At 43.7% G+C, this 24,493-nt stretch overlaps 1 protein-coding gene across 1 annotated transcript in view; it reads right to left on the bottom strand.

Annotated features, from left to right (window-relative positions):
* The window catches only part of LOC139381607 (formin-2-like), a 143,856-nt gene that overhangs the window by 109,957 nt on the left and 9,406 nt on the right, over positions 1–24,493 (bottom strand). The window contains exons 2-3 of the mRNA XM_071125260.1: positions 20,110–20,282; positions 223–379 (exon numbers count right to left, since the gene is read on the bottom strand). Coding sequence (XP_070981361.1) covers positions 223–379; positions 20,110–20,282 — 330 coding nt within the window. The remainder of the gene's footprint in view (positions 1–222; positions 380–20,109; positions 20,283–24,493) is intronic.

The raw sequence follows: 24,493 nt of genomic DNA, 5'->3' as shown, positions 1-24,493 counted from the left end.
TTCTAAATAGACTCCATCTGCAAAGTCAGCGCTAGTGAGAGTTAAAGGAGAAAACAAGTACAACAGTCTGAAGTTAGTAACTGTTTTGATGAGGGCGCCTTCCCACCTTGGTAGAACGTCTAACAATGTGTAATGAGACCTGGTCTGTTACAGTAGTTAGCTGTTTCAGATCTAGTCTCTACAGTATAATACTATCTATATGGATGTGTTGAGGGCCCCTACCCTCCTCGGTGTACATGAGGCCTGGTCTATCGTCTCCCGCAGGTCTGGGTGGGGGCCACAGGGTCTTAAGGTGCCCAGGGAGGGGGGCCCGGCCCTCAAAGTGTTCCATGGAGTGGGGGGGCTGGCTGACCGCTGCCCACGTGTACAGCTGGTCTTGCTGGGGGAGAGAGGGAGATAATATGGCATACATGAGGACATAAGATAAAATAGCATAAGGGGACAACAGAGGACAAAAGAGGAGATATAATGCTGTTAGGGGACAACAGGAGATATAATGCTGTTAGGGGACAACAGGAGATATAATGCTGTTAGGGGACAATAGGAGATATAATGCTGTTAGGGGACAATAGGAGATATAATGCTGTTAGGGGACAATAGGAGATATAATGCTGTTAGGGGACAATAGGAGATATAATGCTGTTAGGGGACAATAGGAGATATAATGCTGTTAGGGGACAATAGGAGATATAATGCTGTAAGGGGACAATAGGACATAAGAGGAGATATAATGCTGTTAGGGGACAATAGGAGATATAATGCTGTAAGGGGACAACAGGAGATATAATGCTGTTAGGGGAAAATAGGAGATATAATGCTGTTAGGGGACAATAGGAGATATAATGCTGTTAGGGGACAATAGGAGATATAATGCTGTTAGGGGACAATAGGAGATATAATGCTGTTAGGGGACAATAGGAGATATAATGCTGTTAGGGGACAATAGGAGATATAATGCTGTAAGGGGACAATAGGACATAAGAGGAGATATAATGCTGTAAGGGGACAATAGGAGATATAATGCTGTAAGGGGACAATAGGAGATATAATGCTGTTAGGGGACAATAGGAGATATAATGCTGTTAGGGGACAATAGGAGATATAATGCTGTAAGGGGACAATAGGAGATATAATGCTGTAAGGGGACAATAGGAGATATAATGCTGTTAGGGGACAATAGGAGATATAATGCTGTTAGGGGACAATAGGAGATATAATGCTATAGGGGGACAATAGGAGATATAATGCTGTAAGGGGACAATAGGACATAATAGGAGATATAATGCTGTTAGGGGACAACAGGACATAAGAGGAGATATAATGCTGTAAGGGGACAATAGGAGATATAATGCTGTTAGGGGACAATAGGAGATATAATGCTGTTAGGGGACAATAGGAGATATAATGCTGTTAGGGGACAATAGGACATAAGAGGAGATATAATGCTGTTAGGGGACAACAGGAGATATAATGCTGTTAGGGGACAATAGGAGATATAATGCTGTAAGGGGACAATAGGAGATATAATGCTGTTAGGGGACAATAGGAGATATAATGCTGTTAGGGGACAATAGGAGATATAATGCTGTTAGGGGACAATAGGAGATATAATGCTGTAAGGGGACAATAGGAGATATAATGCTGTAAGGGGACAATAGGAGATATAATGCTGTTAGGGGACAATAGGAGATATAATGCTGTTAGGGGACAATAGGAGATATAATGCTGTTAGGGGACAATAGGACATAAGAGGAGATATAATGCTGTTAGGGGACAATAGGAGATATAATGCTGTTAGGGGACAATAGGAGATATAATGCTGTAAGGGGACAATAGGACATAAGAGGAGATATAATGCTGTAAGGGGACAATAGGATATATAATGCTGTAAGGGGACAATAGGAGATATAATGCTGTTAGGGGACAATAGGAGATATAATGCTGTTAGGGGACAATAGGAGATATAATGCTGTTAGGGGACAATAGGAGATATAATGCTGTTAGGGGACAATAGGAGATATAATGCTGTTAGGGGACAATAGGAGATATAATGCTGTTAGGGGACAATAGGAGATATAATGCTGTTAGGGGACAATAGGAGATATAATGCTGTTAGGGGACAATAGGAGATATAATGCTGTTAGGGGACAATAGGAGATATAATGCTGTAAGGGGACAATAGGAGATATAATGCTGTAAGGGGATATAATAGGAGATATAATGCTGTTAGGGGACAATAGGAGATATAATGCTGTTAGGGGACAATAGGAGATATAATGCTGTTAGGGGACAATAGGAGATATAATGCTGTTAGGGGACAATAGGAGATATAATGCTGTTAGGGGACAATAGGAGATATAATGCTGTTAGGGGACAATAGGAGATATAATGCTGTTAGGGGACAATAGGAGATATAATGCTGTTAGGGGACAATAGGAGATATAATGCTGTTAGGGGACAATAGGAGATATAATGCTGTTAGGGGACAATAGGAGATATAATGCTGTTAGGGGACAATAGGAGATATAATGCTGTAAGGGGACAATAGGAGATATAATGCTGTAAGGGGACAATAGGAGATATAATGCTGTTAGGGGACAATAGGAGATATAATGCTGTTAGGGGACAATAGGAGATATAATGCTGTTAGGGGACAATAGGAGATATAATGCTGTAAGGGGACAATAGGAGATATAATGCTGTTAGGGGACAATAGGAGATATAATGCTGTTAGGGGACAATAGGAGATATAATGCTGTAAGGGGACAATAGGAGATATAATGCTGTAAGGGGACAATAGGAGATATAATGCTGTTAGGGGACAATAGGAGATATAATGCTGTTAGGGGACAATAGGAGATATAATGCTATAGGGGACAATAGGAGATATAATGCTGTAAGGGGACAATAGGACATAATAGGAGATATAATGCTGTTAGGGGACAACAGGACATAAGAGGAGATATAATGCTGTAAGGGGACAATAGGAGATATAATGCTGTTAGGGGACAATAGGAGATATAATGCTGTTAGGGGACAATAGGAGATATAATGCTGTTAGGGGACAATAGGACATATGCTGTTAGGGGGAGAGGAGATATAATGCTGTTAGGGGACAATAGGAGATATAATGCTGTTAGGGGACAATAGGAGATATAATGCTGTTAAGGGGACAATAGGAGATATAATGCTGTTAGGGGACAATAGGAGATATAATGCTGTAAGGGGACAATAGGAGATATAAAGAGGAGATATAATGCTGTAAGGGGACAATAGGAGATATAATGCTGTAAGGGGACAATAGGAGATATAATGCTGTAAGGGGACAATAGGAGATATAATGCTGTTAGGGGACAATAGGAGATATAATGCTGTTAGGGGACAATAGGAGATATAATGCTGTTAGGGGACAATAGGAATAGGAGATATAATGCTGTTAGGGGACAATAGGAGATATAATGCTGTTAGGGGACAATAGGAGATATAATGCTGTAAGGGGACAATAGGAGATATAATGCTGTAAGGGGACACATAAGAGGAGATATAATGCTGTAAGGGGACAATAGGAGATATAATGCTGTAAGGGGACAATAGGAGATATAATGCTGTTAGGGGACAATAGGAGATATAATGCTGTTAGGGGACAATAGGAGATATAATGCTGTAAGGGGACAATAGGAGATATAATGCTGTTAGGGGACAATAGGAGATATAATGCTGTTAGGGGATATAATGCTAGGAGATATAGGGGACAATAGGAGATATAATGCTGCTGTAAGGGGACAATAGGACAATAGGAGATATAATGCTGTTAGGGGACAATAGGAGATATAATGCTGTTAGGGGACAATAGGAGATATAATGCTGTTAGGGGACAATAGGAGATATAATGCTGTTAGGGGACAATAGGAGATATAATGCTGTTAGGGGACAATAAGAGGAGATATAATGCTGTAAGGGGACAATAGGAGATATAATGCTGTAAGGGGACAATAGGAGATATAATGCTGTTAGGGGACAATAGGAGATATAATGCTGTTAGGGGACAATAGGAGATATAATGCTGTAAGGGGACAATAGGGATATAATGCTGTAAGGGGACAATAGGAGATATAATGCTGTTAGGGGACAATAGGAGATATAATGCTGTTAGGGGACAATAGGAGATATAATGCTGTTAGGGGACAATAGGAGATATAATGCTGTTAGGGGACAATAGGAGATATAATGCTGTTAGGGGACAATAGGAGATATAATGCTGTTAGGGGACAATAGGAGATATAATGCTGTTAGGGGACAATAGGAGATATAATGCTGTAAGGGGACAATAGGAGATATAATGCTGTTAGGGGACAATAGGAGATATAATGCTGTTAGGGGACAATAGGAGATATAATGCTGTTAGGGGACAATAGGAGATATAATGCTGTTAGGGGACAATAGGAGATATAATGCTGTAAGGGGACAATAGGAGATATAATGCTGTTAGGGGACAATAGGAGATATAATGCTGTTAGGGGACAATAGGAGATATAATGCTGTTAGGGGACAATAGGAGATATAATGCTGTAAGGGGACAATAGGAGATATAATGCTGTTAGGGGACAATAGGAGATATAATGCTGTTAGGGGACAATAGGAGATATAATGCTGTTAGGGGACAATAGGAGATATAATGCTGTTAGGGGACAATAGGAGATATAATGCTGTTAGGGGACAATAGGAGATATAATGCTGTTAGGGGACAATAGGAGATATAATGCTGTTAGGGGACAATAGGAGATATAATGCTGTAGGGGACAATAGGAGATATAATGCTGTTAGGGGACAATAGGAGATATAATGCTGTTAGGGGACAATAGGAGATATAATGCTGTTAGGGGACAATAGGAGATATAATGCTGTTAGGGGACAATAGGAGATATAATGCTGTTAGGGGACAATAGGAGATATAATGCTGTTAGGGGACAATAGGAGATATAATGCTGTTAGGGGACAATAGGAGATATAATGCTGTTAGGGGACAATAGGAGATATAATGCTGTTAGGGGACAATAGGAGATATAATGCTGTTAGGGGACAATAGGAGATATAATGCTGTTAGGGGACAATAGGAGATATAATGCTGTTAGGGGACAATAGGAGATATAATGCTGTTAGGGGACAATAGGAGATATAATGCTGTAAGGGGACAATAGGAGATATAATGCTGTTAGGGGACAATAGGAGATATAATGCTGTTAGGGGACAATAGGAGATATAATGCTGTTAGGGGACAATAGGAGATATAATGCTGTTAGGGGACAATAGGAGATATAATGCTGTTAGGGGACAATAGGAGATATAATGCTGTTAGGGGACAATAGGAGATATAATGCTGTTAGGGGACAATAGGAGATATAATGCTGTTAGGGGACAATAGGAGATATAATGCTGTAAGGGGACAATAGGAGATATAATGCTGTTAGGGGACAATAGGAGATATAATGCTGTTAGGGGACAATAGGATATAAAGGGGACAATAGGAGATATAATGCTGTAAGGGGACAATAGGAGATATAATGCTGTTAGGGGACAATAGGAGATATAATGCTGTTAGGGGACAATAGGAGATATAATGCTGTTAGAGGAGATATAATGCTGTTAGGGGACAATAGGAGATATAATGCTGTAAGGGGACAATAGGAGATATAATGCTGTTAGGGGACAATAGGAGATATAATGCTGTTAGGGGACAATAGGAGATATAATGCTGTTAGGGGACAACAGGAGATATAATGCTGTTAGGGGACAATAGGAGATATAATGCTGTTAGGGGACAATAGGAGATATAATGCTGTTAGGGGACAATAGGAGATATAATGCTGTTAGGGGACAATAGGAGATATAATGCTGTAAGGGGACAGGAGATAGGACATAAGAGGAGATATAATGCTGTTAGGGGACAATAGGAGATATAATGCTGTAAGGGGACAATAGGAGATATAATGCTGTTAAGGGGAACAATAGGAGATATAATGCTGTTAGGGGACAATAGGAGATATAATGCTGTTAGGGGACAATAGGAGATATAATGCTGTTAGGGGACAATAGGAGATATAATGCTGTTAGGGGACAATAGGAGATATAATGCTGTTAGGGGACAATAGGAGATATAATGCTGTAAGGGGACAATAGGACATAAGAGGAGATATAATGCTGTAAGGGGACAATAGGAGATATAATGCTGTAAGGGGACAATAGGAGATATAATGCTGTAAGGGGACAATAGGAGATAAGAGGAGATATAATGCTGTTAGGGGACAACAGGAGATATAATGCTGTTAGGGGACAATAGGAGATATAATGCTGTTAAGGGACAATAGGAGATATAATGCTGTAAGGGGACAACAGGAGATATAATGCTGTAAGGGGACAACAGGAGATATAATGCTGTAAGGGGACAACAGGAGATATAATGCTGTAAGGGGACAACAGGAGATATAATGCTGTAAGGGGACAATAGGAGATATAATGCTGTTAGGGGACAACAGGAGATATAATGCTGTTAGGGGACAACAGGAGATATAATGCTGTTAGGGGACAATAGGAGATATAATGCTGTTAGGGGACAATAGGAGATATAATGCTGTAAGGGGACAACAGGAGATATAATGCTGTAAGGGGACAATAGGACATAAGAGGAGATATAATGCTGTTAGGGGACAATAGGAGATATAATGCTGTAAGGGGACAATAGGAGATATAATGCTGTTAGGGGACAACAGGAGATATAATGCTGTAAGGGGACAATAGGAGATATAATGCTGTAAGGAGACAACAGGAGATATAATGCTGTTAAGGGACAACAGGAGATATAATGCTGTTAGGGGACAATAGGAGATATAATGCTGTTAGGGGACAATAGGAGATATAATGCTGTTAGGGGACAACAGGAGATATAATGCTGTAAGGGGACAACAGGAGATATAATGCTGTAAGGGGACAATAGGAGATATAATGCTGTTAGGGGACAAGGGGACAATAGGAGATATAATGCTGTTAGGGGACAACAGGAGATATAATGCTGTAAGGGGACAATAGGAGATATAATGCTGTAAGGAGACAACAGGAGATATAATGCTGTTAGGGGACAACAGGAGATATAATGCTGTTAGGGGACAATAGGAGATATAATGCTGTTAGGGGACAACAGGAGATATAATGCTGTTCGGGGACAATATGAGATATAATGCTGTTAGGGGACAACAGGAGATATAATGCTGTTAGGGGACAACAGGAGATATAATGCTGTTAGGGGACAACAGGAGATATAATGCTGTTAGGGGACAACAGGAGATATAATGCTGTTAGGGGACAACAGGAGATATAATGCTGTTAGGGGACAACAGGAGATATAATGCTGTTAGGGGACAACAGGAGATATAATGCTGTTAGGGGACAACAGGAGATATAATGCTGTTAGGGGACAACAGGAGATATAATGCTGTTAGGGGACAACAGGAGATATAATGCTGTTAGGGGACAACAGGAGATATAATGCTGTTAGGGGACAACAGGAGATATAATGCTGTTAGGGGACAACAGGAGATATAATGCTGTTAGGGGACAACAGGAGATATAATGCTGTTAGGGGACAACAGGAGATATAATGCTGTTAGGGGACAACAGGAGATATAATGCTGTTAGGGGACAACAGGAGATATAATGCTGTTAGGGGACAACAGGAGATATAATGCTGTTAGGGGACAACAGGAGATATAATGCTGTTAGGGGACAACAGGAGATATAATGCTGTTAGGGGACAACAGGAGATATAATGCTGTTAGGGGACAACAGGAGATATAATGCTGTTAGGGGACAATAGGAGATATAATGCTGTAAGGGGACAACAGGACATAAGAGGAGATATAATGCTGTAAGGGGACAACAGGAGATATAATGCTGTTAGGGGACAATAGGAGATATAATGCTGTTAGGGGACAATAGGAGATATAATGCTGTTAGGGGACAATAGGAGATATAATGCTGTAAGGGGACAACAGGAATAAGAGGAGATATAATGCTGTAAGGGGACAACAGGAGATATAATGCTGTTAGGGGACAATAGGAGATATAATGCTGTTAGGGGACAATAGGAGATATAATGCTGTTAGGGGACAATAGGAGATATAATGCTGTTAGGGGACAATAGGAGATATAATGCTGTTAGGGGACAATAGGAGATATAATGCTGTTAGGGGACAATAGGAGATATAATGCTGTTAGGGGACAATAGGAGATATAATGCTGTTAGGGGACATATAATGCTGTTAGGGGACAATAGGAGATATAATGCTGTTAGGGGACAATAGGAGATATAATGCTGTAAGGGGACAACAGGAGATATAATGCTGTTAGGGGACAATAGGAGATATAATGCTGTTAGGGGACAATAGGAGATATAATGCTGTAAGGGGACAATAGGAGATATAATGCTGTAAGGGGACAATAGGAGATATAATGCTGTTAGGGGACAATAGGAGATATAATGCTGTTAGGGGACAATAGGAGATATAATGCTGTTAGGGGACAATAGGAGATATAATGCTGTTAGGGGACAATAGGAGATATAATGCTGTAAGGGGACAATAGGACATAAGAGGAGATATAATGCTGTAAGGGGACAATAGGAGATATAATGCTGTAAGGGGACAATAGGAGATATAATGCTGTAAGGGGACAATAGGAGATATAATGCTGTAAGGGGACAATAGGAGATATAATGCTGTAAGGGGACAATAGGAGATATAATGCTGTTAGGGGACAATAGGACATAAGAGGGGACAATAGGACATAAGAGGAGATATAATGCTGTTAGGGGACAATAGGAGATATAATGCTGTTAGGGGACAACAGGAGATATAATGCTGTAAGGGGACAACAGGAGATATAATGCTGTTAGGGGACAATAGGAGATATAATGCTGTTAGGGGACAATAGGAGATATAATGCTGTAAGGGGACAACAGGAGATATAATGCTGTAAGGGGACAACAGGAGATATAATGCTGTTAGGGGACAATAGGAGATATAATGCTGTAAGGGGACAATAGGAGATATAATGCTGTAAGGGGACAATAGGAGATATAATGCTGTTAGGGGACAATAGGAGATATAATGCTGTTAGGGGACAATAGGAGATATAATGCTGTAAGGGGACAATAGGAGATATAATGCTGTAAGGGGACAATAGGAGATATAATGCTGTTAGGGGACAATAGGAGATATAATGCTGTTAGGGGACAATAGGAGATATAATGCTGTAAGGGGACAATAGGAGATATAATGCTGTTAGGGGACAACAGGAGATATAATGCTGTTAGGGGACAACAGGAGATATAATGCTGTTAGGGGACAATAGGAGATATAATGCTGTTAGGGGACAATAGGACATAAGGAGATAATGCTGTAAGGGGACAATAGGACATAAGGATATATAATGCTGTAAGGGGACAATAGGAGATATAATGCTGTAAGGGGACAACAGGAGATATAATGCTGTAAGGGGACAACAGGAGATATAATGCTGTAAGGGGACAATAGGAGATATAATGCTGTAAGGGGACAATAGGAGATATAATGCTGTAAGGGGACAATAGGAGATATAATGCTGTTAGGGGACAATGGGACATAAGAGGAGATATAATGCTGTTAGGGGACAATAGGAGATATAATGCTGTTAGGGGACAATAGGAGATATAATGCTGTAAGGGGACAATAGGAGATATAATGCTGTTAGGGGACAATAGGAGATATAATGCTGTTAGGGGACAATAGGAGATATAATGCTGTTAGGGGACAATAGGAGATATAATGCTGTTAGGGGACAATAGGAGATATAATGCTGTTAGGGGACAACAGGAGATATAATGCTGTTAGGGGACAACAGGAGATATAATGCTGTTAGGGGACAATAGGAGATATAATGCTGTTAGGGGACAACAGGAGATATAATGCTGTTAGGGGACAACAGGAGATATAATGCTGTTAGGGGACAACAGGAGATATAATGCTGTTAGGGGACAATAGGAGATATAATGCTGTAAGGGGACAATAGGAGATATAATGCTGTTAGGGGACAATAGGAGATATAATGCTGTTAGGGGACAATAGGAGATATAATGCTGTTAGGGGACAACAGGAGATATAATGCTGTTAGGGGACAACAGGAGATATAATGCTGTTAGGGGACAATAGGAGATATAATGCTGTAAGGGGACAATAGGAGATATAATGCTGTTAGGGGACAATAGGAGATATAATGCTGTTAGGGGACAATAGGAGATATAATGCTGTTAGGGGACAATAGGAGATATAATGCTGTTAGGGGACAATAGGAGATATAATGCTGTTAGGGGACAATAGGAGATATAATGCTGTTAGGGGACAATAGGAGATATAATGCTGTTAGGGGACAATAGGAGATATAATGCTGTAAGGGGACAATAGGAGATATAATGCTGTTAGGGGACAATAGGAGATATAATGCTGTAAGGGGACAATAGGATATATAATGCTGTAAGGAGATATAATGCTGTAAGGGGACAACAGGAGATATAATGCTGTAAGGGGACAATAGGACATAAGAGGAGATATAATGCTGTAAGGGGACAACAGGAGATATAATGCTGTTAGGGGACAATAGGAGATATAATGCTGTAAGGGGACAACAGGAGATATAATGCTGTTAGGGGACAATAGGAGATATAATGCTGTAAGGGGACAATAGGAGATATAATGCTGTAAGGGGACAATAGGAGATATAATGCTGTTAGGGGACAATAGGAGATATAATGCTGTAAGGGGACAATAGGAGATATAATGCTGTTAGGGGACAATAGGAGATATAATGCTGTAAGGGGACATAAGAGGAGATATAATGCTGTTAGGGGACAATAGGAGATATAATGCTGTTAGGGGACAACATGAGATATAATGCTGTTAGGGGACAATAGGAGATATAATGCTGTTAGGGGACAATAGGACATAAGGAGATATAATGCTGTAAGGGGACAATAGGACATAAGGATATATAATGCTGTAAGGGGACAATAGAACAGTGGTTTCTCCTTTAAAAAGTTGTGAGCTTACGCCGCGGGACTTATAGGTAATTTGTGGTTTACTACGGTACCCTGCGTCAACACTTCATTGCTCCAGACCACCACAAGGGGGAGTTAGAACACTGATTATGCTTTTGGGTCCTACTGTGTCTCAACAATGACAATTGAATGGGCGACATAAACCGAAATTGAAACTGATAATTGTGCACGCCTTCAGTATTACTTAACAAAACTGTTACACTAAAGTTTTTATTAGTTAGGATTATTTATCTGGTGGTGGTGGTGGTGGTGGTAACAACGTCTCACCCCATGTTTAAGAATGGCCTTTTTCTTGCTGATTTGTAACAATCTCCTATATATATATATAATATTTAAGAGGCATTGCACTAATAAAAGGCACTGACCAGGGAAACGTTCTCGCTGTTCTGGTCTTAGTGTCAGTCTGCAGGTTCAAACTAAAACAATGTAACTAATAATGTAGGAGACATGAGTCTCACTAGTGTTGAGTCATGTGCTGTTAAAAGTGGTGTAGGTAATTTAAAGAGAATAATTGAAGTTAGAAGCAAAAGCCTACAACTATTTAAGCACCGTTTCACACTGGTCTTGATAAATGAATGAGATTGTTATTTGAACGTAATCTCGGTTTGGGTATTGGTTGGACTAGAATTAGAACATTTGGGTGTATAAATGTTATGCTCTTAGCGTAACTTATTTTACTACGCAAGTCAACAAATTCTAATTTACAAGAACAGTCTACTCCTTCCTCCCTGTCGGGGACTTGAACCCCAGTCTCCCGCGTGCCCTGCCAGCACGACATTGGGATTCTTTAGCTAAATAGCCCAGTACTGTACTACCGACCGTTACGTTGTACAGCGCCATATTTTCCACTCCATCGTAACGGAAACCCAGAGGGTTTTTAGTTTTTCTTGGAGATAGAAACACCATAATATTAAATTAATTAATTAAGCGAGTACCAGTCAAAAGTTTGGACACACCTACTCATTCCAGGATTATTATTATTTAAAAAAAATATTCTACATTGTAGAATAATAGTGAAGACATCAAAACTATGAAATAACACATGAAATCAGTTAAGAACACATTTATTTACAAGGACAGTCTGCTCCTTTCTCCCTGTCGGGGAATTGAACCCCGGTCTCCCACATGCCCGAATTCTCTAGTACAGCAATTATTGAAGGTACTTGAGGTCACTGAGAAAGTCTGGACATGGCCTGCTCTCCCTTATGTAAGAAGTTAGGGACTTTCCCATGTTTACTACAGTATGTATTGTAGGCTGTGTTTACTTGTCAGACTACATAGTAGCCTAATAAACAAATGCAGGTGGCTTTTCTTCAAACTGCTTTAAATGCTTTATTACCCAAATGTGAAAGCATATACTGTATAGTACTCTATTTCCTCATCAGCATCTATGTTAATAAAATTATAAAAATCATCTTTCAAAATGCAGATGTTGATTTAGTTATGGATCCATAATGAATTGCTATGGGAATAAATATCACTGAATTACAGAAATATTGGAACAAAGTTGTCTAACGAAGGCAAACAAATTGTTGCTTACTGGAAAATACTCCTTCAAACACACGGCCACGTTGTACAGCGTCATTATGGCTATTAGCAGGGCACGTTGTACAGCGTCATTATGGCTATTAGCAGAGCACGTTGTACAGCGTCATTATGGCTATTAGCAGAGCACGTTGTACAGCGTCATTATGGCTATTAGCAGGGCTATATTGTGGCCTTTATAAAATTATTTTTGCCTTTATTCAGATTACAATCGCTCACCGTTATTTTTTTTAATGAAATAATCTCAAATATTGTTATATATAGCCTTCTATTCTTAAGATATATGTGTTGACTGAATATAAGCAAGTTATGTCTCCTAAATAATCAAGTTAAGTTTCTCCAGAAATGAATAATTCTAAATAACAAACTGGCTTTATTTACAAATTAGTGAGAATGTCTCACCTCATGTTCAAGAACTGCATTTTTCCTCACTCACTCGAGGTTAAATGAAATCTCCAATATAGTTATTTTTTAAACAAAGTGATTATTAATGCATTTAGAACTATATAAAAGTCCCTTAGATATTCTCACAGACCCTAACTGAAAATGCCCCTTAGATATTAATTTAGAGTCCTCCAATCATCTAAATGTAATTATTGGTGGTGAATCAAGTCATTGAAAGAAATATGTTTAGATATACTATAGGCCTAGCATAGGCAAAATTAGTATTGGTTACACTACAATTAGGGTGTGGAAATGTTATGCCCCTTAGATATTAATGTAGAAACCTCCAATCCTCTTATACTGCAGCCTACTCCCGACAATGTTAGATCGAAGAACAAAAGGACCTGTCCCAAATGTCCCCTGGTCAAAAGTAGTGCACTACATAGGGAATAGGGTGCTACCATACTTTGGACAGAGACACAGCCTTGTGCATATTGCTCCCATGCTAACCTGCAGGTGCTCAAACAGGTTGCATTTCCTGCGGACGGTCTGTTTGAGTTTGAGCCATGCTAGGTCCAGCCTCCTCTCCCTCTCCTCCCCTCTTCCCTGGCCATTGATGGTTAGTAGCTCTCGGACTAGCTCAGGAACCCGAGACAGCACCACACACTCAGAGGCCCCCACATCATCATTACCTAGAGCCAGGGAGGTGGAGGAAGAGCCCCCATCGGTCTCTACGCCTGACTCTGACATATACGCCATGTCCTTGTCTGCTTTAATCTGTCAGTTCCTGGACAGAATATTGAATTTTATGGCGCATAGCCTCCGGACTCAGCTCTCTGCACTTCCTGTTTGGAACATGTAGGTATTCCATCATCGCCAAGACCGCTGAGGGAAAAATGTGGAGTTTGCATTTTAGAAAAATAAAATCAACAAATCCCTCGAGGTGGTAAACGGTGGTGTTTTATTCCTCAGGGATGTAAACGGTGGTGTTTTTTCCCTCTGCTCTGCTGTTCCTCTTCTGACAATGCAGTGAGTTACTGCCGGTCTGGCACTTCTTTCCTGTCACCGGTCTGCGACCCTGAAAACTCCCTAAGATGCTGCATCCTCTGTGAAACTGCAGCAGTCCCCAGAAACATTGGGCGTCGCTGCCCTCCCCTCCTGTTCTCATGGTAACTCTGACCAGTCCAGACTCAGAGAGCCTGATATAGTGGACTGGTCTCTTCTCCCTGCTGTCATAGTAGCTTCAGGCAAGTCACCGGGTTTTTGCACAGGCTGATGGGACGGCTTGCAGTCAGATCAGGTTGCTTTATGACTACGCTTTCTCCTTCTCTATACTGCTGCTCTGTGCTGCACAGGGAGGAGAGGGGAGAGGGAGGGCAGAGAACGATCAGATATTCACAGGTCAAAGCCTGAGAGCTGCCCTGTCCCATCCTTTCCTGTCTGTAATCAGCTACACTTTGCCTTAGTGTTCCCATGGCCATATTATAGCATCAGGCTACAATCTGAAACCGGTCCCATCTGTATATCTCTAAGGTGAACATAAGTCAGGCAGGGAGGGAGCGCAGAAGAGCTGTCATTCTCTGTTATAGCTACAACATGCAGCAGTAAAGTGTTCACACAGCTAGCCAGGACGCTGGTCCCTCCAGAGAGACACACGGTACCAACAGCTAGCCAGGAGACTGGGGTCTCCAGAGAGACACACTGTACCAACAGCTAGCCAGGAGGCTGGTCCCTCCAGAGACACGCTGTACCAACAGCTAGCCAGGAGACTGGTCCCTCCAGAGAGACACTGTACCAACAGCTAGCCAGGAGACTGGTCCCTCCAGAGACACTGTACCAACAGCTAGCCAGGAGGCTGGTCCCTCCAGAGACACACTGTACCAACAGCTAGCCAGGAGGCTGGTCCCTCCAGAGACACGCTGTACCAACAGCTAGCCAGGAGGCTGGTCCCTCCAGAGGCACGCTGTACCAACAGCTAGCCAGGAGACTGGTCCCTCCAGAGACACTGTACCAACAGCTAGCCAGGAGGCTGGTCCCTCCAGAGACACGCTGTACCAACAGCTAGCCAGGAGACTGGTCCCTCCAGAGACACTGTACCAACAGCTATCCAGGAGGCTGGTCCCTCCAGAGAGACACACTGTACCAATAGCTAGCCAGGAGGCTGGTCCCTCCAGAGAGACACACTGTACCAACAGCTAGCCAGGAGACGGGTCCCTCCAGAGAGACACACGGTACCAACAGCTAGCCAGGAGACTGGTCCCTCCAGAGAGACACACTGTACCAACAGCTAGCCAGGAGACTGGTCCCTCCAGAGACACTGTACCAACAGCTAGCCAGGAGGCTGGTCCCTCCAGAGACACACTGTACCAACAGCTAGCCAGGAGGCTGGTCCCTCCAGAGACACGCTGTACCAACAGCTAGCCAGGAGACTGGTCCCTCCAGAGACACTGTACCAACAGCTAGCCAGGAGGCTGGTCCCTCCAGAGACACGCTGTACCAACAGCTAGCCAGGAGACTGGTCCCTCCAGAGACACTGTACCAACAGCTAGCCAGGAGACTGGTCCCTCCAGAGAGACACACTGTACCAACAGCTAGCCAGGAGACTGGTCCCTCCAGAGAGACACACTGTACCAACAGCTAGCCAGGAGACTGGTCCCTCCAGAGAGACACACTGTACCAACAGCTAGGCAGGAGGCTGGTCCCTCCAGAGAGACACACTGTACCAACAGCTAGCCAGGAGGCTGGTCCCTCCAGAGAGACACACTGTACCAACAGCTAGGCAGGAGGCTGGTCCCTCCAGAGACACACTAAGAACACTGACTCCGCATCCTCAAGCATTTATGACTTTCACTGTGGCATTGTCACCATAACAACAAGGTGGCTCTTGTTGCAGGTAGCATCACAGCCATTAGCGTTGTGGTATAGAGCTCAGAGCACTCGAACTCAGCAGAACCATACCTAAAGGGCATAGCGGCCGGCCGACACACAGAGGGCATAGCGACTGACCGACACCCAGAGGGCATAGCGACTGACCGACATCCAGAGGGCATAGCGACTGACCGACACACAGAGGGCATAGCGACTGACCGACACCCAGAGGGCATAGCGGCCGGCCGACACACAGAGGGCATAGCGACTGACCGACACCCAGAGGGTATAGCGGCCGGCCGACACCCAGAGGGCATAGCGACTGGCCGACACCCAGAGGGCATAGCGGCCGGCCGACACCCAGAGGGCATAGCGGCCGGCCGACACCCAGAGGGCATAGCGGCCGGCCGACACCCAGAGGGCATAGCGGCCGGCCGACACCCAGAGGGCATAGCGGCCGGCCGACACCCAGAGGGCATAGCGGCCGGCCGACACCCAGAGGGCATAGCGGCCGGCCGACACCCAGAGGGCATAGCGGCCGGCCGACACCCAGAGGGCATAGCGGCCGGCCGACACCCAGAGGGCATAGCGGCCGGCCGACACCCAGAGGGCATAGCGGCCGGCCGACACCCAGAGGGCATAGCGGCCGGCCGACACACAGAGGGCATAGCGGCCGGCCGACACACAGAGGGCATAGCGACTGACCGACACCCAGAGGGCATAGCGGCCGGCCGTCACACAGAGGGCATAGCGACTGACCGACACCCAGAGGGCATAGCGGCCGGCCGACACCCAGAGGGCATAGCGACTGATCGACACCCAGAGGGCATAGCGGCCGGCCGACACCCAGAGGGCATAGCGACTGACCGACACCCAGAGGGCATAGCGGCCGGCCGACACCCAGAGGGCATAGCGACTTACCGACATCCAGATAGCATAGTGTAATCAGCGAAGAAACTTGATTTAATTTCTTACTGGTAAGGAACGCACAGCATTTTGTACGGAGTAGCCTACTCTGCTGACTCAAATCAATAAAAACGACGTCTGATCGCTATAAAAGGCCTTCGAAAAGGGGAGACAAATACGTTATAAACGTCCATCCAACCTAGAGGAGGAAATGATTGTCCCAAAACAAACTGAAGTGTCACTGACCCAACGATAGAGACAGTGAATATGCACGATTTTCTTCGCTGGTGCTAATAAGATATACTACAAAAAAATAAGATAAGCGACTCAATTAAGTTAAGAATTGTGATACCTAAAAGACAGATGAGTCTTTACAGCAATAGTAATTTGCTTTCCAAGCAGTTTTTCCGTGAATGTTTTTTTGAAATATTGCGATAAGCATGACTGGGTTGCAAAACGACAATATGTTTGGTATTTGCAGCTCTGCTGCCCAAAACAACAATATGTTTGGTATTTGCAGCTCTGCTGCCCAAAACAACAATATGTTTGGTATTTGCAGCTCTGCTGCCCAAAACAACAATATGTTTGGTATTTGCAGCGCTGCTGCCCAAAACGACAATATGTTTGGTATTTGCAGCTCTGCTGCCCAAAACAACAATGTGTTTGGTATTTGCAGCGCTGCTGCCCAAAACGACAATATGTTTGGTATTTGCAGCTCTGCTGCCCAAAACAACATGTTTGGTATTTGCAGCTCTGCTGCCCAAAACAACAATATGTTTGGTATTTGCAGCGCTGCTGCCCAAAACGACAATATGTTTGGTATTTGCAGCTCTGCTGCCCAAAACGACAATATGTTTGGTATTTGCAGCTCTGCTGCCCAAAACAACAATATGTTTGGTATTTGCAGCGCTGCTGCCCAAATTGCAGGCCCTTCTTACTCTAGGCTTTAAACAATCAACAGCTTAACATAGCTAATGATCCTCTGTGGCCAAGTTGTGCTTTCTGGTGTTGTAGCCTATTTTAAATGATACACAAATATATATATATTTAAATTTATATATATTTGTGTGTGTGTGATATATATTTAATTTATATATATTTGTGTGTGTGTGTGAGATATATATATTTATCACACACAGAAGCAAGCTAATTAGGCTGGGCCTTTAATTTTGGCTATTTAAACCCATTTTCTTCAGGGAAAGCTTTTCCTACCCCTAGCCTTATGGACACGCCGCCTATACCTTTAACGTGGTAGAAACACAACCAGTCATGACGTTTTCATCCGTCAAACAATCACTTAACAAAAAAGGCGTCCCTTTAGGCTACCAGCCTTTATTCCTTCACTCACAAAATAACACTTCCATCATCCACAGTGCACTGTGCACCCGCAATTTAAAGACTGGAAAGAGACCGCGGTTTACAAAACATCTACTACGTGTAGGCTACTGTACTGCCGTTCTGCGACAGTCAGTCATTAGGTCTACGTGTAGGCTACTGTACTGCCGTTCTGCGACAGACAGTCAGTCATTAGGTCTACGTGTAGGCTACTGTACTGCCGTTCTGCGACAGTCAGTCATTAGGTCTACGTGTAGGCTACTGTACTGCCGTTCTGCGACAGTCAGTCATTAGGTCTACGTGTAGGCTACTGTACTGCCGTTCTGCGACAGTCAGTCATTAGGTCTACGTGTAGGCTACTGTACTGCCGTTCTGCGACAGACAGTCATTAGGTCTACGTGTAAGCTACTGTACTGCCGTTCTGCTACAGTCAGTCATTAGGTCTACGTGTAGGCTACTGTACTGCCGTTCTGCGACAGTCAGTCATTAGGTCTACGTGTAGGCTACTGTACTGCCGTTCTGCGACAGTCAGTCATTAGGTCTACACGTGTAGCCTGAATTGATGCATCCACTGTTGTCCGTGCGCGCCTCGGTCTCCGCCACTCATCTCCGCCTTGACAATGTGTAAGTGTGCTCCTCAAACCACAACGCCATTTGGAGTGAAACCACCCGGTTTCCAGTCAATTCACTCATCTCCACCTTGACAATGTGTAAGTGTGCTCCTCAAACCACAACGCCATTTGGAGTGAAACCACCCTGGGCGGCTGACATGCAGTAATGTTAACAGTGTAGCAGACGATAGTATATTTTTGAACATGTTGTGTTAATTGTGACGGGCTCACGTTTTACAGGTACGGCGCCCCACCACTATTTATTTTACCAAGACGCCGTACCAGGCCGCCTTACTTTCACCCCCTGAGTGTAACGGTAACAGAAGACTGCTGTGTGCTGCAGACTGATGCAGATACCCAGCATGGGCGATGCTGTGATAAGGTGGTACTCGGGTTACAAAAGGCTGCTGGGAAATGTAGTCCAACCACGACACACTGGGCAGATGGTGTGTGTGTGCGCGCGCGTCAGAGCTCTTTGAAGACACCATCACATCACAGCCAAAAGACATGCCAACCAATCACCTCCAACAACACAGATAACATGATCCCTCCAAATGGGAATATGCTAATTTTAAGAGACTAAACCAGGGGAATATTTACTGTCTAACATACTGCATATCAACAAGATGGGATATTTACTGTCTAACATACTGCATATCAACAAGATGGGATATTTACTGTCTAGCATACTGCATAACACAATGGGACTGAACCAGGGGAATATTTACTGTCTAACATACTGCATATCAACAAGATGGAATATTTACTGTCTAACATACTGCATATCATAACACAATGGGACTGAACTTTATTTATTTAACGAGGCAAGTCAGTGTTTACAATGACGGCCTGCCCCGGCAAAACCTGGACGATGCTGGGACAATTGGGCACCGCCCTATGGGACACAGCCTGGACTCGAACCAGAGACTGTAGTGAACGTATCAGATGCAGTGCCTTAGACAGCTGTGCCACTCGGGAAGTAACAGTGGGCCCTGACCTCTGGTACCTGTCCTGCTCCAGACCTAATCTAGAACACTTGATCCTAATAATTAAGTAGAATCGGGTAACTACAGTTGGAGTGAAAACCTACAGGAGGGTCTCTCTCCAGGAACAGGGTTGGAGTGAAAACCTACAGGAGGGTCTCTCACCAGGAACAGGGTTGGAGTGAAAACCTACAGGAGGGTCTCTCTCCAGGAACAGGGTTGGAGTGAAAACCTACAGGAGGGTCTCTCTCCAGGAACAGGGTTGGAGTGAAAACCTACAGGAGGGTCTCTCTCCAGGAACAGGGTTGAAGGCCCTGGTATAGGATATGACACTCACGTGGAACTTGCATGGCGCAGCGAGTTGTGGGTTGGACCCTCCTATTGTGTCTCTGAAGCAGTCAGTGAAGGGTAGCAACAGACCCATGGCCAGAATCCGAGAACACAGCTTCTCAGCTTCCTCTGGCTGGGCATCTTCCTGTTGTAGGAACAACTTCTCTAGGAGAGTACGACCTGGAGGTAGACAGAGAGAGAGACATTAATATTACTAGTCTAACAACTTCTCCAGGAGAGTACGACCTGGAGGTAGACAGAGAGAGACATTATTATTACTACAGTCTAACAACTTCTCTAGGAGAGTACGACCAGGAGTTAGAGACATCAATATTACTACAGTAGACCTAGAGAGAGTCAACCAGACATACGTGTGTGCTATATATATATATTTTATATATTTTAAAAACACGTCCCTTTTGCAGGACCCTGTCATTCAAAGATCGTTCATAAAAATCCAAATAACTTCACAGATCTTCATTGTAAAGGGTTTGAACACTGTTTCCCATGCTTGTTCAATGAACCATAAACAATTAATGAACATGCACCTGTGGAACGGTCGTTAAGACACCAACAGCTTACAGATGGTAGGCAATTAAGGTCACAGTTATGAATATTTAGGACACTAAAGAGGCCTTTCTACTGACTTGTAAAACACCAACAGAAAGATGCCCAGGGTCCCTGCTCATCTGCGTGAACGTGCCTTAGACAAGCTACAAGGAGGCATGAGGACTGCAGATGTGGCCAGGGCAATAAATTACAATGTCCGTACTGTGAGACAAGTAAGACAGCGCTACAGGGAGACAGGACGGACATCTGACCGTCATCGCAGTGGCAAACCACGTGTAACACCTGCACAGGATCGGTACATCTGAACATCACACCTGCGGGACAGGTAAAGGGTCGCAACAACTGCCCGAGTTACACCAGAACGCACAATCCCTCCATCAGTGCTCAGACTGTCCGCAATGGGCTGAGAGAGGCTGGACTGAGGGCTTGTAGGCCTGTTGTAAGGCAGGTCCTCACCAGACATAACCGGCAACAGCATCGCCTATGGGCACAAACCCACCATCGCTGGACCAGACAGGACAGGCAAAGTGCTCTTCACTGACGAGCAGCGGTTGTCTCACCAGGGGTGATGATCGGATTTGTGTTTATTGTTGAAGGAATGAGCGTTACACCGAGGCCTGTACTCTGGAGCGGGATCGATTTGGAGGTGGAGGGTCCATCATGGTCTGGGGCGGTGTGTCACAGCATCATCGGACTGAGCTTGTTGTCATTGCAGGCAATCTCAACACTGTGCGTTACAGGGAAGACATCCTCCTCCCTCATGTGGTACCCTTCCTGCAGGCTCATCTTGACATGACCCTCCAGCGTGACAATGCCACCCGCCATACTGCTCGTTCTGTGCATGATTTCCTACAAGACAGGAATGTCAGTGTTCTGCCATGGCCAGCGAAGAGCCCGGATATAAATCCTATTGAGCACTTTTGGGACCTGTTGGATCGGAGGGTGAGGGCTAGGGCCTGTTGGCCTGGGGGTAGGTTTATGACAGTCATAAATACCTCTCCCCCCTTTTTCCTCTCTCTACCCTACTGATGTTACATTTGAAAATCCCTTGGTTAACAGAGATTCTGGAAACATCAGAAGGTGGGGGGAAATGAACCATATTCTGGTAATCCGACCAGTTGAACATATGCGGTGGTACTTAATGAATATGATGTCAGTTCGGTGGTCATCTGAGACATTCTCATCAATGATAGGATGACAAACTCTACAGTGTAAAGTCCGCACATTGTAGTTATCAAATTCACATGGAATTGTTGTTCAATTTAAATGTTTGAATATAAAATGATTGGTGAAAAGATTAAATGTAATTTTAGCTTCCAAATGAGAGATTTGGGTTTTCATAAGGTTAGGGCTCTGCTCAATAAGTGGCCATCCCCTGTGAAGAGACATGGGCTGTAAACTATGAAAACACACCCTTCTCCCGCCACTATATAAAGCCTTGACGAAAATGTAACCTGTTTCGAGGATGTGAGGACGACGGTCCATATGTTAAAAGGACTAACATGTCAGCTGTTCCGGGTACATTAGGATGACAATCCAATGTCTGAATGGTTCAGATAATAACTACAGGACGAAGCCAACCTCAGCGTGAGCTTTGGTTGTGAATGGTATAAACTTTGAACTCTTATTCACTACAGAAGAGATACCTCCTAGCCGTTGAGTTAGCAACAGCAGCTGAAAACGTGGGCTAGGAAAGAACAGACAGAGTAACCCGTCTACCACACAAAGACATTACTACAATGTTTCCCGTTCACCACCAGAGACATTCTTCAAAGGACAAAGAACTCGGTTTGGCAACACGGCCTTCCATTTACCACCAACCTAATGAAGCACAGCTCAGAGTAAATATGTATTTCCTTTTCCAGTCTTCCCGCTCTTTCACTCAAACCGAGCCCCTTTTCTTTTGTGTAACCAGCTGTCATATCTGTTCCGCCTGCTAGGGACGTTTTCCTTTATGACATCATTTGAAATCAAGGTATGATTCATTCTGTGTATGATTCATTCTGTGTATATGTAATTCTGTGTGATTAGTTAGGTATTTAGTAAATAAATAATTAAACCCAATGTTGTATTGCTGATTCAACTTGTTAGCCAGGGTTCGTGAAGATAACCAAGAATTTACAACTTTCAGATGAGACGGACGTAAGGTGACGATTAATATTGACTGCTATTGACGTAAAATATTACTAGGTCTTTAAGAGTTTATTAGGAAAATAACAGCTCTACAAATATTATTTCGTGGAGCCCCGACTTTCTAGTTAATTACATTTACATAATTAGCTCAATCAGGTGATATGAATTACATTTACATAATTAGCTCAATCAGGTAATATTAATTACAGAGAAAGGATTTTATAGACCGGCATGTCATATCACTTAATCCGGCATAGGCAAAGACACGACAGGCCCCCTCAGAAATGTCTGGGAACTTGCAGGTGCCTTGGTGAAAGAGTGGGGTAACATCTCACAACAAGAACTGGCAAATCTGGTGCAGTCCATGAGGAGGAGATGCACTGCAGTACTTAATGCAGCTGGTGGCCACACCAGATACTTACTGTTACTTTCGACCCCCCCCACCTTGTTCAGGGTCACATTTGTCCAGTTTGTCTCAGTTGTTGTATCTTATGTTCATTCAAATATTTACACATGTTAAGTTTGCTGAAAATAAACACAGTTGACAGTGAGAGGACATCTCTTTTCCTTCCTCCTCCCATGGCACATCAACTTGACAGCGTGTTAAATGAATAAAGTCTGAAGGTGATACTTCTTTAGTGCTGATAACAAGCGCCGCCAGCCAGAACAGTCTGCCGCCAGCCAGAACAGTCTGCCGCCAGGGTGGCAACGTCAGAATAGTCTATATAGAAGCCTGTAAAAGACTAGCAGCAACCCTACATTCTAAAAGTAAGGAATAGAGAAGAACATGTATTACATATCCCACCTAAAGGTTCTAGAGCCATCCCGCCTAAAAGTTCTAGAGCCATCCCGCCTAAAGGTTCTAGAGCCATCCCGCCTAAAGGTTCTAGAGCCATCCCGCCTAAAAGTTCTAGAGCCATCCCGCCTAAAAGTTCTAGAGCCATCCCGCCTAAAGGTTCTAGAGCCATCCCGCCTAAAGGTTCTAGAGCCATGTCGCCTAAAGGTTCTAGAGCCATCCCGCCTAAAGGTTCTAGAGCCATGTCGCCTAAAGGTTCTAGAGCCATCCTGCCTAAAGGTTCTAGAGCCATCCCGCCTAAAGGATTTTAGGATGGTGGGAGGAGACTGGAATGGAAGAACACACTGTATATAGAGAGGCACATTCCCTGAAGGATAACATCCATATACCAGAAACCCAAAAGCCAAAATGGCAACCAGCCACATGGTGATATCGACATGCATTTTAACACGAGCACAAACACACAAAGTGAATGGATAGACGAGGCTGTAGTTATGTCCTCTCCTCTGTCATCAGTCATGTCTGTGTCTCCAGTAGAGCTGCTGAACCAACAGGGCTAATTATATTACAGCTGGCCCGTTAGTTAATATGGACAGAACTAATGAATGGCCTTTTAAAAAACGCCACCACTGGTTGTCATGACAGCCAAGCTGCATCTGAAATGGCACCCTACATTACCCTACATCAACCTACAAATGTAGTACACTACATTTGACCAGGACTCATAGGGTTCCAGTCAACAGTAGTGCACTATGAAGTGCTCTGGTCAACAGTAGTGCACTATATAGGGAATAGGGCTCTGGTCAACAGTAGTGCACTATATAGGGAATAGGGCTCTGGTCAACAGTAGTGTTCTATATAGGGAATAGGGCCCTGGTCAACAGTAGTGTTC

The sequence above is a fragment of the Oncorhynchus clarkii genome, chromosome 23 (assembly GCF_045791955.1).
Source record: "Oncorhynchus clarkii lewisi isolate Uvic-CL-2024 chromosome 23, UVic_Ocla_1.0, whole genome shotgun sequence".
Classification (NCBI taxonomy): Eukaryota; Metazoa; Chordata; class Actinopteri; order Salmoniformes; family Salmonidae; genus Oncorhynchus; species Oncorhynchus clarkii.
Note: the sequence above shows the minus strand (reverse complement) of the source record. Positions and strands in the feature narration are given on the sequence as shown.